Source organism: Musa acuminata, chromosome BXJ3-6, assembly GCF_036884655.1.
Source record: "Musa acuminata AAA Group cultivar baxijiao chromosome BXJ3-6, Cavendish_Baxijiao_AAA, whole genome shotgun sequence".
NCBI lineage: Eukaryota > Viridiplantae > Streptophyta > Magnoliopsida > Zingiberales > Musaceae > Musa > Musa acuminata.
In genome coordinates, this window is record NC_088354.1 from 18,366,313 (window position 1) to 18,379,935 (window position 13,623).

General features: G+C 42.5%; 2 protein-coding genes across 9 annotated transcripts; both read right to left on the reverse strand.

Moving 5' to 3' along the window:
* Positions 1 to 3,818: 3,818 nt before the first annotated feature.
* On the reverse strand, positions 3,819 to 6,663 carry LOC135639895 (L-type lectin-domain containing receptor kinase S.1-like). Its single transcript, XM_065153888.1, has one exon. It carries the CDS (start codon positions 6,461 to 6,463, stop codon positions 4,343 to 4,345), a length of 2,121 nt encoding a protein of 706 aa, XP_065009960.1. The 5' UTR covers positions 6,464 to 6,663; the 3' UTR covers positions 3,819 to 4,342.
* Positions 6,664 to 7,248: 585 nt separating this feature from the next.
* Positions 7,249 to 13,603, reverse strand: LOC103974281 (protein JOKA2-like). 8 transcript variants are annotated; one of them, XM_065153423.1, is made up of 6 exons: positions 13,293 to 13,603; positions 10,589 to 11,262; positions 10,050 to 10,236; positions 9,333 to 9,964; positions 8,946 to 9,244; positions 7,249 to 7,520 (listed from the first exon to the last, which is right to left on the reverse strand). In XM_065153423.1, the coding sequence occupies exons 1-2, from the start codon at positions 13,329 to 13,331 to the stop codon at positions 10,675 to 10,677; spliced, it is 627 nt and encodes a 208-aa protein (XP_065009495.1). In that variant the 5' UTR covers positions 13,332 to 13,603; the 3' UTR covers positions 7,249 to 7,520; positions 8,946 to 9,244; positions 9,333 to 9,964; positions 10,050 to 10,236; positions 10,589 to 10,674. The 8 variants fall into 8 exon arrangements, with proteins under 8 accessions (XP_065009495.1, XP_065009494.1, XP_065009493.1 ...); XM_065153422.1 differs by having other exon boundaries at positions 10,050 to 10,383; XM_065153421.1 differs by having other exon boundaries at positions 9,333 to 9,790; positions 9,891 to 9,964; positions 10,050 to 11,262.
* Positions 13,604 to 13,623: the final 20 nt, after the last annotated feature.

Consider the following 13,623-nt stretch of genomic DNA (forward strand, 5'->3'; position numbering starts at 1 on the left):
TCAACACCTCAAGTCTCCCCCACATACTCCTTAACTAGTTGGTTCTGCCGAACGCAAACATCGGCATATAGTAGAAACTGGACTCACACTTCTACATCAGGCTTCCATGCCTTCAACATTTTGGACAGCAGCCTTTCAAACTGCTGTCTACCTAATTAATCGAATGCCTACACCAGTTCTACAATACCAGTCCCCCTTTGACACACTATTTCACAAACCTCCTAACCTTCGTAAACTCCAAGTGTTTGGTTGTTTATGTTATCCTTGGTTACGTCCCTATGCCTCTCATAAGTTAACATACCGCTCTACTCCTTGCGTCTTTATTGGTTACTCACTTGAACATAATGTTTTCCGCTGTTATAATCTCCACACTCACAAAATCTTCATATCACATCACGTTATCTTTGTTGAGTCTAACTTTCCTTTCCAAACCCTTCCATATCTTGCCATACAGACCACTTCACTATCTCACTGGAGTATACCTTCGGACCAATCGGACGAGCCTCCCATGACTTCGTCTACTTCCTCCCCTCCTGATCCGCATTATATCACTCCAGTTCAACACTTGCCCGTTTCCTCTGTTCCTGCTCCACTCCACTCTTCCCCAATTGATGGGGCAATATGTTCCGAAACACAATCATCCTCTTTACCTCCTTCTCGCCCAAGTGCCCCTGACGTGTCTCCACTTGACCCGGCTTGTGCCACAGATCCTCACCCAACATCACCTCCCAATCCTATCGTCTCCAATCATCCAATGACCACTCGCTCTAAGCATGGTATTTTTAAACCTCGTCAGGTACTTAACCTACAAGCTATCATGAATTCCTCATCCCCCAACGTTGAACCCACCACCTTCACTCAAGCCCAAAAATCTCCGCATTGGCATACTGCCATGAGTGAGGAATATAATGCCCTCCTCCATAATTCAACGTGGGATCTCATTCCTTTCCATCCTTCACAAAACATCATCGGGTGTAAGTGGGTCTTTAGAATTAAGCGGAACCTAGATGGCTCTGTTGCCCGATATAAGGCACGCCTGGTCGCCAAAGGGTTTCATCAACGACCTAGAGTTGATTTCACTGAGACATTTAGTCCTGTTGTTAAACCCACTACAATCCGACTTATCTTGAGTCTGGCTACCACTAAAGGCTGGCAATTACGATAATTGGATGTTAATAATGCCTTTCTACAAGGATCTCTATCTGAATATGTTTTTATGCAACAACCCCCCGGTTTTACTCATTCTCAGTATCTACAGCATGTTTGCAAACTTCGGAAAACCATTTATGAACTTCGTCAGGCTCCGAGAGCTTAGTACACTGAACTTAGCTCATTTCTAACTTCTATCGGCTTTCTTAACTCCAAATCTGACACTTCGTTGTTTCTGCGACATCATCATGGAAACACAATGTATATTCTGGTATATGTGGATGATATTATTGTCACATGCAACAATCCCATCAGCATCCAAGCGTTCATCAAACAGTTGGCAGCTCAATTCTCGCTTAAGGATCTCGGACCCTTGAGCTACTTTCTGGGCGTCGAAGCTACCTTCACATCTTCCGGTCTCCTTTTATCACAACGCAAGTACATTCAAAATTTGTTATTAAAGACAAACATGCAGGATGCAAATACAGTTACAACCCCCATCTCTACTAGTGGTTCTCTCAAATTATTGGATGGAAGTCCTACTACGGAACCCACTCAATACTGCCAAGTTGTTGGCTCTTTACAATACTTAGCTCTCACGCATCCAGACATCTCATTTGTTGTCAACAAATTATCACAGTTTATGCAGCAACCATCTACTCTACATTGGTCTGCGGTCAAGAGACTTCTACGATATCTTAAAGGGACCCTAAATCATGGACTCTTTTTTCGTAAACACTCTCCACTTCGTCTCCATGCCTTGGTCGATGCTGATTGGGCAGGTAACCTTGATGATAGAACATCCACATTGGGGTATATTATCTTCCTTGGTGCTCATCCAATCAGTTGGAGTTCTAAGAAGCAAAAGACAGTCGCCCGGTCTACAACTGAAGTTGAATACCGTGTCATTGCCGCTACCACTGCAGAACTCAATTGGATCACGAATCTACTCTAGGAACTCAACATCGATTCCACCCCTACAATATATTATGATAATATTGGAGCTACCTATCTGTGCGCTAATCCGGTATTCCACTCCCGCATGAAACATATTGTTATCGACTTCCACTTTGTACGTGATCAAGTTGTCCGCCGTCAACTTCATGTTTCTCATGTTCATACGGCTGATCAATTGGCCGACTCATTTACAAAGCCTCTAGCTCGTAAACTTTTTACATTATATCAGTCCAAGATTGGCCTCCTTGATCGGAGCACCATCTTGCAGGGGCATGATAAGTAGATGAGATTTCCCTAACTGTTTGAGGAAATCTCTCTACTCTGTTGAGGGAAATCCTCTAACCTGTTGAGGAAAATTCTCCCTTCTAACCTGTATAAAAGGAAGGGGGATATATTAATAACAATCAACTTCTTCTACAACTTGTTTATCTATTTATTTTCTAACAATTTATCCTTAAAAGTAAATAGACTTTATGTCTCAATAACGTTATGCATAAGTGATATGATTACAATGACCAACCGATCGAAAGATTCAAGTATTTCCTATTAATGCATTAGATTTGGGCCCCTAAAAAGAGTGCTTCTCAAAATATGAAGTAACGTCTAAATTCTCTAACCTAAATACTCTTCCCCGAGTTATTTTACTAATTTAAATATCAGATGCATATGATTGTCTGATATTAAAAGTATGATTGGGTGATCATAATTCTCAAAGGCCTAAGTTATTTGAAGAGGACCCGATACACGCTTTAATATACACTCTCACGAATAAGTCAATTAGACTTATATTATAGGCATCATCATTTAGTTTTTTCCAGTCCAGAAAACAAACTTGTCTAATGGTTGAATCATTGAATCCACTTGTGTGTTTATCATTCTTTTCGTTCGGAAAGAATTTTATATATATATATATATATATATATATATATATATATATATATTAATCAGAACTAATATATATCACTTGATTCCTTTAAACCTCGTCAAGGTAAGACTTAGTCCTCTCAATGCCTACGTACTACAAGCCAATGCTGATAAGGTAGGACATGGTTATCGTGAAGTCAACCACCTTATTGGAAGGTGGATCCAACTCTAGGGATGGTGTCAAAGGTCAACCACTCATTTAATAGTATAGTAGATTTTGACTTAGTTGGAAGCCTCTCCTTCAATCCTCCTAATCCTTTCACTCGTTCACTTTGACTTGTTGTTCTGCCACTCCTTCAACTGCTACGCTTACTTCTAGTTGTGTCCTACTTTCTTGGTTACTGCAGATTTGGGATGGGAAGAGCTTGATTTGTCTCTGAGACTGTATGTCTGCTGCTGAAGAAGGTGAATACAAAACGTTTAAAGAGGCATTTGAATTGGGTTGTCATCTTTTTTGTTCCTGTAGACATACAGTGATGTATTCCGAACTCCTGGTTCATGATATCATCATCATCATCATGTGGCTTCCAAGACCATCATCCATTGCAGCGGAATTTTGCTAGCTTCTTCTCCCACAAACTATCTGATGACCCGAGGAAGTGGAAGGATGAAGCTTTTGAGTTCCTTTTTGGCCATGCACAGTGCTCATGTTCATGTTCATGTTTGACCATCATAATTTGGTCGTTGTCACCCCTCTTTTATTTTAGGTGCTGTTTGTCGTTGTTCGTTTTTTTCCTTGGTTAGATCGTTAGGACACGAGAGTTAGTTCGATCGTCTAAATGCAGCAGTACCTAAACCCTTTTGCCGTACATACATTCCATTTCTGAGTAGTGACAGGTGATATAATTATCGGGGAGTCGGCATCACAATGTCTTGTCTTAGCCAATGAAGTATTCTTCTTAATCTTTCAAGATGGATCAGCAAGATTACAGACGGAATATTATAATAAGACCGAGCACATAATAATCTAACTTGATACTTTTTTTCTTGATGTGTAGAGGATGATCATTGAAGTCTCAGATATTGCAGCAAAGAGAAAGGCTGCGCAACTCCAATTGCAGGGATCCAATTCTGGGTTCAGGGAAGCTGAATGAGGTCGTTCCTTTATGATCCGAGACCATTTTGCTCTAAGTTAGCAGGTGATGGAAGAGTCCCATCAGTTCATCCATTGGTTCACCAAGGGGCTGATAATGCCTGAAACCAAGCAATGCGGCTTGTGATGCACTCTGTTAATACTCTGGCATTTCAATGGTAATGACAGTGTTTGATGTTTGAGGATTGAGGTCTCAATGTAGAAGAAGCAGCAGCAACTCTATGAGCTTTGCTGGGCATTGCGCTCGGCTACAGGAGTTCCGACAGACTCTGCAGCCAGTAGCAGCTCCACCACCTCCTTCATGCTCGGCCGCTGCTCCGGATCCGGGTGGCAGCACGCCAGCCCCAGCTTCAGCACCAGTTCCATTTCCGCCACCGGGAACTCCATCCTCTTGTCTGCCGCCTCCGCCAGTTGCCCCTCCGCGTATACCTCCTTCACCCAGTCCACCAGCACCCAGTCGTCGTCCTCCACGCGCTCCGCCCTCTCGATGGGCCGCCTCCCGCACGCTACCTCCAGCACCACTACCCCGAAGCTGTACACGTCGCTCGCCGCCGTGGGCGCCGACGCCACCGCCATCTCCGGCGCCAGGTAGCCCAGCGTCCCCACCACCCTGGTGCTGCACGGCGCGGCGCCGCGTTCGTAGAGCTTGGCGAGCCCGAAGTCGCCGAGGCGCCCCCGCATGTCGCCGTCGAGTAGTATGTTGGCGCTCTTCACGTCCCGGTGGAGCACCACCTGCTCCCACCCCTGGTGGAGATACAGCAGCCCCTCCGCCACGTCCACCAGCACCCGCCGCCGCGCCGGCCAGGCCAGCGCTGGCCGGTGCTCTGCGTCGGAGAAGAGCCACTGGCTGAGGTTGCCGTTGGGCATGTACTCGTACACCAGCATCAGCTCGTTCCCTTTGCGGCACCAGCCCTTCATGTGGACCAGGCTCCGGTGCTGCAGCCGCCCCATGCTTGATATCTCCGCCATGAACTCCCTCAGCCCCTGCTTCGAGTCGTGTGACACGCACTTCACCGCCACCTCCTCCATCTCCGCCTCCCTTGCTGCACTTCCTCCGCCGCTATCGGCTCCGCGGGAGATCGAGGCAGGGAGGACTCCCCTGTAGACCTTGCCGAAGCCACCGAAGCCCAACAACCGCTCCTTACAGAACCCATTGGTAGCACTCCAAAGGTCCTCGTAGTTGAACCTCCTTGGCCAGTACTTCGATTCCCACTCCTCTTCTTCCTCCTCTTTGCGGATTCTCGCCTTTCCCCTCCTCCTACAGTGGTAGTACAGTCCCAAGACGCAAAGGAAGGCGATGGCGAGGCAGGCAGAGGCGACGCCGGCTATAAGTCCTACAGAGGTTGAGGAAGACGATGGCGGCGACGGCGGCAAGAAAACGGGCAAATTGGAGGTGTTGAGCTCCCTGGCCGCAGCGCCGGTGTCGCTGAGGCTCCAGGCCAACACCCGTTGCGCCTCCACCCACTTCACCTTCGACGCCGAGAACCCAGCGTACATCTCAGGCGACACGTAGTTGGCGATCACGGGATCGGTGTAGGATATCAGCGGCCACCGCGGCCGTGGTTCCTGGGCCGGCGCCACGGTGACATTGATCTGGAACAGAGGGCCGTGGAAATCGATCCACGCCCGGATGTTCCGCCCGGATCGCATGTCGAGCGGCACGAACTCGGGCTCCGTCGACGATCCGTTGGCCCGGTAGAACCCGGCGGTGTGGGTGACGGCGGACTCGACGAAGTTGAGGTCGACGCCGACGTGGTTGCCATCCTGGTCGTTGAACTCCGGGTTCCGCCCGGCATCGAACTCGACGACGAGGAGCGGCGCCGGGAACTGGCGGGTGGCGTTGGAGAAGACGCCAAAGTACTGGCCGGAGAGAGCACCGGGCGGGGAGGTGGAGTTAGAGAGGACGAAGGCGAGGCCGAACCCAGGGCTGCTGTCGATCTCGGGGAGGATGGAGAAGACGAAGGAGGTGGAGAATGAGGAGAGGGCTTGGCCGGGGCCTGAGGCCAAGCGGAGGCGGCCGGGGTAAAAGGCCCGGCCGATGGAGTAGTAGTTGGAGTCGTTGGTGAGGCGGAGGACGGAGTCTTCGACGCGGGCGTCGTCGACGAGGGTGAGGTTGGAGACGGCGGAGAAGGAGTTGAAGAGGAAGTTGATGGCGGAGGCGAAGGGGAGGCTGAGGCTGAAGAGGAAGAGGAGGAGGTAGTGGTGGATGGAAGCAGCCATGATCTGTAGATCGCCGCTCGCCTGCAGCTTTATCTGCTGCTTCTTGTTTTTGTTCGTGGAGTGGTCAATAGACGTCTTTTGATGAGTTGCGGGGGTCGGTCTGTGCATAGGGCCCCACATAAGGTGGGGTATGGACTAGTGGTTGCCTTTCTTTCGATGAGCTGTGGGGTGAGCACATACGGTGTCGTAGAATGTTCTTTGGATCACGTTCAGATATTCGAACCTCTACAGCTTGAAGCTTCCTTACAGCTTCTTCCCCTGTGTCTGTAGTTTGACTTGGAAAGTTGAGACATGCCTAATAAGCATCAATCTACATGGCTTCATTGGTCGTCTTAGATACGATCTGGAAAGCGTTAAAAATCAAGTGCAGAGGTGAAAGGGTAGTGGCATTTTATCTCGGGTTCTCTCATACCCTTTTAAATCAAGTATAATTAAATTGCATGGTTTATGTTCATTGGATAAGCATATTCATAGTCAGTCCAATTAATGATATATTATTAGAACAATTTACACTAAACTCCACAGGTATGGTTATTGGATCGGACATGATAAAAATAACTTAATTTTATTTTCTCCTTATTTATTATGACATTTTTGTATCTGTCCAGCCTATCTAAAAAAATGACAAATATACTTAAATTGATGTCTTAATTGTTCTTATTACTTGTTCATGCAATATTCTTACTGATAGCTGCCCCAAAGTCTGCTTTGACTCTATACATCAAACATACCTTACTTAATTTAATCATATACAGTCACTAAATTCTTTTATCACCATCATCTATCATTCATATTGGTCTCCAGTGAGAAAAAATAAAATAAAATTATGAACTTTTCTCAACATATATCCATATCTTCCTTCACCAGCTTCAGAATTAAGTTCACATCCAGGGTAATGCCAAGTATGCAAAAGAAAGATAAAGGATCTGTTTAATGCTCCAAAATATTATTGCAGATAATACATAAGTTGCGGCCAGTGTAGTACTGAAGCAGAAAACAGTAAAAAATCTATCCAGGGAAGAAACAGTATCATCATCACGTGGTTGTACATAATTATTTACAGACTTGTTTGGAAATAAGAAGCTTTGTCTCCAACAAGAAGATCCCATTAAACTTGCTTAACGCTGCCACCGCTATTTATTAGTGGTTCCTTGTTCCTCGCCCTCTCTGAGAAACCCTGCAACCAATTAACAAGTGTTGATGGAAAGAAGGCAACATTTGGAAGACTTGGAAAGAAAAAGAACTGAACCGAATCACTTTGGATTGATAGTCATCTTACTTTTAGCATCTTACTTTTTAGATTGATAACAAAATAAAAGAAAATTAATAATAAAAGAGAATATTATAAGAATAATCATCTTACAAGAATTGAAGTACATTATATACAAAGAAGAAAGATAATTCTACAGAATCATCATCTTATAAGAAAAAGGAAATAACATCATCACAAAAAAGAATATTTTACAAGAATATTATGAAATACTATCTTCTCAAATGACCCAATATAATGTACTGAATTATCTTGATATGATTTTTATTTTCTTTCTTATTTGTAATTTTCTTTTCTTTATGTATTTATGACCTATATAAAGAGGCCAAGTATTATAATGGAATCATTAGTCTTGAAATAAATATTAGTTTTGTGTTTCCACTAATTGTATAGTGCAAGACCACAACTTCCTCAAGTCAAAAATTATCCCTTACATTCCTCTCCTCTTTTATCCTTAACAAAAACCCACAAACCAATCTCTCAACATCTGAAATCACCCAGAAGGGTGTCAAATCACTACTTGATAATCTTGGAATGTGATTGAATCTTCGATTTATTCTTTATTGCTTAAATCAATATTTTTCCAAATCGAGTTTCTCTCTCTCTCTCTCTCTCTCTCTCTCTCTCTCTCTCTCTCTCTCTCTATCTATCTATCTATCTATATTAGCCCCTTTTTTTTAATTTATTACTCACCCAAACCACCTCTCTCTTCATATTACGCATCATTTTAGGATTGTCCTACATCATATTTGGTATCAGAATAGGTTCCCAATCATGTCTACTAGAAGTGAACAACCTTATAATGGTCTTATGACTAATAGACAAAGAGACAAACTTTTATGTAGTCTCAAGAAAAGGTACTAGTCTTTTGCACATAAACTACTTAATATCAAAGTTTGCCTAGATACTTCATCTACTACCATAGTTTCATAGTATGTTGAGAAGGCTAAAACTACCATAGTTTCATAATATGTTGAGAAAGCTAAAACTTCAACGGTCCTAGATCCAACTCAAAATAATTATAACTCAAATCATACTTAGGCAGATCAAGAGTTGGACCAAGAGAAAAATCACATTCAAAAAATTAATAGTTCTAGAAATCACTCACTACATTTCGAGTACAAGCCCAAAAGAGTATATGAAAGGCCACATGCACCACCACTTGCACCATCATGACACATGTACACAATAACTATCAAAATGACCTAGGTCATAGTAGACACAATCTTAGGAAAGTTAATGATGGCATGTTGGAACCAAAGATTTTTTATTGAATGGTTGTCTAATATGGATGACTATTTCTGTTAAGGTGCCGTAGCCAAAGATGATTACCATTCGGACACTGTCGAATTAATGTTAGGATATGATACAGGAGGAAGCACCATAGATGCAGGCTGTGCGGTTCCCTTAATGGTAAGAGGATGACAACCATAAATTTGGGATTTGATTGACAAATGGCTTAACCAGTTCACCTGAAGTGTTGCTGGAAATGGGTTTAGGAGCAACATTATGAAAGGGTTCAGCATCTATTGTTCCAAGCCAACCTCGACTAGTGTTTTCAGGTGGCAAATTCAAATCAGGATTGAGACCTCCAGTAGCAGAGTTTGGTTGAGAGATATCCATCTGTATGACTGTATGAGTAATGAGGGGCAGTTATATAACAGAACACACAAGATAAAAGTACCACAATGAAAGAAATAGTTAGTATCAATAACAGACCTCAATATGAACCCAAACTCGTTGTCCAAGCATTTGACCAAAAGGTGACGCCAATCTCCAATATGAAAAATACCTACCAGGCAAGGCACTGCTGGTGAGGTGAGATCAACTGCAACATCAACTTCCTTGTTCACAGAAATTCCATCAACAGGAATCTGCATGGATTGAGATTCTAACTTCATGGCTCATCTAGTAAGTTGAAAATGGCAGTTCTTTGCAAGGACAGTAGTCCTTGTTAGCAAATTTATCACCACCAGCCCAAACAAGCTTTGTTCTGTAAGGCCATCGGGTAGTACCATTATTTTGCATCCGCCATATCTTAGTAAAACGAGTCGAAGGAGGCATCAAGGTTCCATCTAACACAGTTATATTCTGATAAAGCAACTTTCTAATTTTGGTCTTGATCGCCTCACACCAAAACCATGTAAATGAGGTGAGGAGATCCGATGTCTAGAATGCTGGAATTAAGAATGCAGAAGCAGTTAGCGCATCTTATATTATGAAATTAAATTAAGTAAATAGACGATTAGACTATGCTGTATTATGAGATAAATGAACCATGTCAATCCTGGTAAAGTCAGCTTCTTTACTCGTCTTAGAGAAACAAACGGTACATAAATCAGTCTTCCTTCCTGCAAAGCCAAAAACAATATTAAAATATAAGAAGATTCACAGTGAACAGCATTATCAAACAATTAAAGGTATGTATTGCATTACACATTAGAGATCTGAATCATGGACCAATGATTGGGTACATTCCACAGCCATCACATCTAATTCCCCCGTGAAAAGGATGGCCGTTATCATTATATACATCATCCCTCTGGTTAGAATGGTCAACGGAGTGCAAGCCATTTGGAGAAGGAAGATCAGCTGTAGCTGTAGTGCCATGCTGCTTGCCACCCTGGAAACTAAAGTCAGTTAGTGCTCTCGAAGGGGCTGCACTAGTTGGAGGTTGTTTACTGTTGTCACCAGCCACCATGCCAATAAATCCATGCACATTAGTCGGGGAAGGAGAAGGATTAAATGTTTCATTATTTTGTTCTGCAATCTGCTCACACGGCACAATGGAGTTAGCAGCCATAACAGATTTTCCATTACAAACAAAACTACCACTTTCCTTTTGATGATCAGAGAGGTGAGAACTCATTGGTGATCAAAATGATGTCAGGGTGCCCAGATGCTTGCTCAAATGTTGGAAAATGAGAACTATATTTGTTAAAATCATGAGAGGTACGAGTCTTAACTATACCAACCTGATTTCCATTACCACACTCATGCTCATGCAGGTTCTCTGAAACTGGATCAGAATTGTTGATACTGGAGCAGAGGTACTTGGAACTTATGGTTCCCTGCTGATGTTATGATTCTTTGGCTGACTTGTCAACTGACTAGGTGTTCCTGATGGTTCACCAGTTGAGCTGTTGACAGTCTGACTACAACTCGGTATTTCTAACTTGGAAAAGTGGTCTAGAACATCAGCTATTGCTGGTGCAGATGATGCAGCCTTTGAAAGGAAATCATGAGAGATGTTGGAAAGTGTGGTACAAAATTGTCCAGGGACAGATCTGAATGCTTCATTAATAACAGAACTAAATTCAAATGGCTGCTTATCTACTTGTGGTGGCACTGCAGTTGCAGAGCTCATGTTCTCATGTTTCAGGTCATGCCCATCACTAGCATTTGATCTCAACAAAACACTGATCCTAAGAGGATTCAAGGGTTGATTAATTGCAGTTTCATGCAACTCATCATCATCATCTAGTGCTACAATGTCACCATCTACATCAATATAGATACGAACAAAATCAGCTTCTGGACTGAGCTTGAAAAGGTTGATAATCTTCTTTCTCAGTCTAGTCATGTTGTGGTCTATCATGTCTCCATAGATGCAGGTACTAAACCATTTGAGTGTTTCACCACACTTTACCTGGAAATTACAAATGAATGAAATGAATACAAAGACAACTTGCAAAAGAAATCTGACAGACAGATGAAAACAAAAAGGTGCATAGTAAGAAACTAAAATAGAACAACAAGGGAAGAATGAAAAAAAGAAAGCAAATGTATCCTAATATGTTTTCTTTATGATATGATAAAAGAGCAGGAATTTTTTATGCCACGAAACAGGCTGATAGACCTCGGCTAAAAATGAGGTCATGCTAGTTCATGTCCATATTAATCTAATTACAAAATATTAGAAAGTGCAAAAGTTTTGCAAGCAGAAAGGGTGGAACTTGCTTCTTTCTCTGAAGAGGAATAATGAGTCAAACCACACACATCTAACTAGCAGTCTTGGTTAGAAAATTTGCTCTTCTAGAATAAGATTTTAGACCTATATCTGTCATCAGAGATATTTCTTCTGCACAGAAAAAGACATTTTAAAATAGCATATTTGCCATGAGTGAGGTTTCAAAATATTCTGGAAAAGAGTCTACTTGTGAAACATTTTTGAATAGGGGATTCTTTGAAGAAAAAGAAACTTATGAGCCGCATTTGACCATCAATACAAGATCACTCATATAACAAGAATAAGTAATCACGAGAAACAAATATCTGCACACAACTTCGACAGAAAATGAAAGTTTAAATCAGTGGGTAGTGCATCAATGCATTATTAGTTGAGCAAGGATTTTGTGAAGTACTCAAAACAATCAATGAATTTTTTCCTCTGTTGAAATGGACAACAAAAAGTAACACTTCCTGAAACAGCCAATATGAAATCATTTAGTACATTGCAAGTCAACTATAGAAGTCACTTTCACCAGAAGTAATCAAATAAACTTTTATAACTAATTTTCACTTCAACAACATCAGACCATGGATAGCTGAGGTCATCATAAGGAGACTATGTTATTTCAGGACTCGCAACTGACCGGCCACAGCCAATGAGCGATGGTTGGTAACTGACTGGACCAGCACAGGACCAACAATTGCTGATAGTTGGCTGATTGACAGATCAATAACCAGCCACCTAAAACCATCTGATCGGTTGCCCAATGGTTTGCAATCAATTGGTTGTCCGCACAACTTCAAGGAAACAAATAAATGGAGTAATAAAATTCAATATATTTAAGTAATAAGATACAAATATTAAAAATGTGACTTCTTTTTTCATTTCCAGTTATAGGATCAAAAATGCCCTTGATCAAAAGGATTGGGAAAGTAACACGTTTATGAAAATTTCATGTCTGCACAACATAATATGAGGACAATATCACCAGTATGGACTGGTGAGCGACAATCTTAATTAGTAATGTACCCCATCCATGATAATATAACAATTTCATGACTACTGAATATTAAACTATCAGCAAAAAATACTGACAAAACAGATATAATCTAACTTCAAGTATCCTACCATCATGCAGGATAGGTAATCATGACAATGGCAGTTGCATGAACTTATGGCAACTTATCAGAAAGGCCTTGGTTTCTGCAGAGGGCTCAAAGACCTTTTTCCTCAAGAAATTAGCATGTATGTGGTTGCAAAGTCAAACATTTAAGCTACAGAGCAAATAATGCTCATAAACAATCAAATGATTGCTGTAAATTAAAAAGGAATTACATCAATTGAATATTTAAAAATTTCTTGATAACTAACGATTAAAAAGATTAGAAACCATAAAGATGCCTGAGAAATGAGAGAAGTACAGAGCACTAGCATTCTACAGGAAAAGGTAAAAAACAAGGATGTACTGCTAGTAGGAATTACCTAACATGTTTAACTCCTCTCCAAAAAATAAGACGTGAAAGAGAGGGAACATAGATATAAATACGCACGATCATCACTTAATCTCACCCATGAGACGCTCTTGACAGAAATTTAAACGGCACAGTAACACAAATTTAAACAGACCAAAAGGAAGATATTAAGATCACCTATAACCCACATCCACAGACAAAGGGAATTAGCAGGAAAAGATATATAAGCGGGAGGACGGAACTAAGAAATCGGACCTTGATCACGAAATCCCGCTCGTTGGCGCGGGGCCCCATCCGCGGGGAATCGATCAGCAAGAAGTGTGTCAGCGTCTCGGGTGAGCCGCAGCTGCGGGCGAAGCGGGATCGAGGAGGAGCCTTAACCCTAAAATCTCCACAGGAACGACGCGACAGAGAGATAAAGGGGAACGGAGAGGTCGAGGGGGGAAAGGCGGGCAGTAGTGGGAGCTCGTCGCGGAGAGCGGAGCCCGAGCCGCTCGAGAGACGGCACGGACTGTTCGCACCGCATTTCTTCCCTTTTACTCGTTCACCTCCGTTGGCGTTACAGAATAAACGGCCGGTCACATTT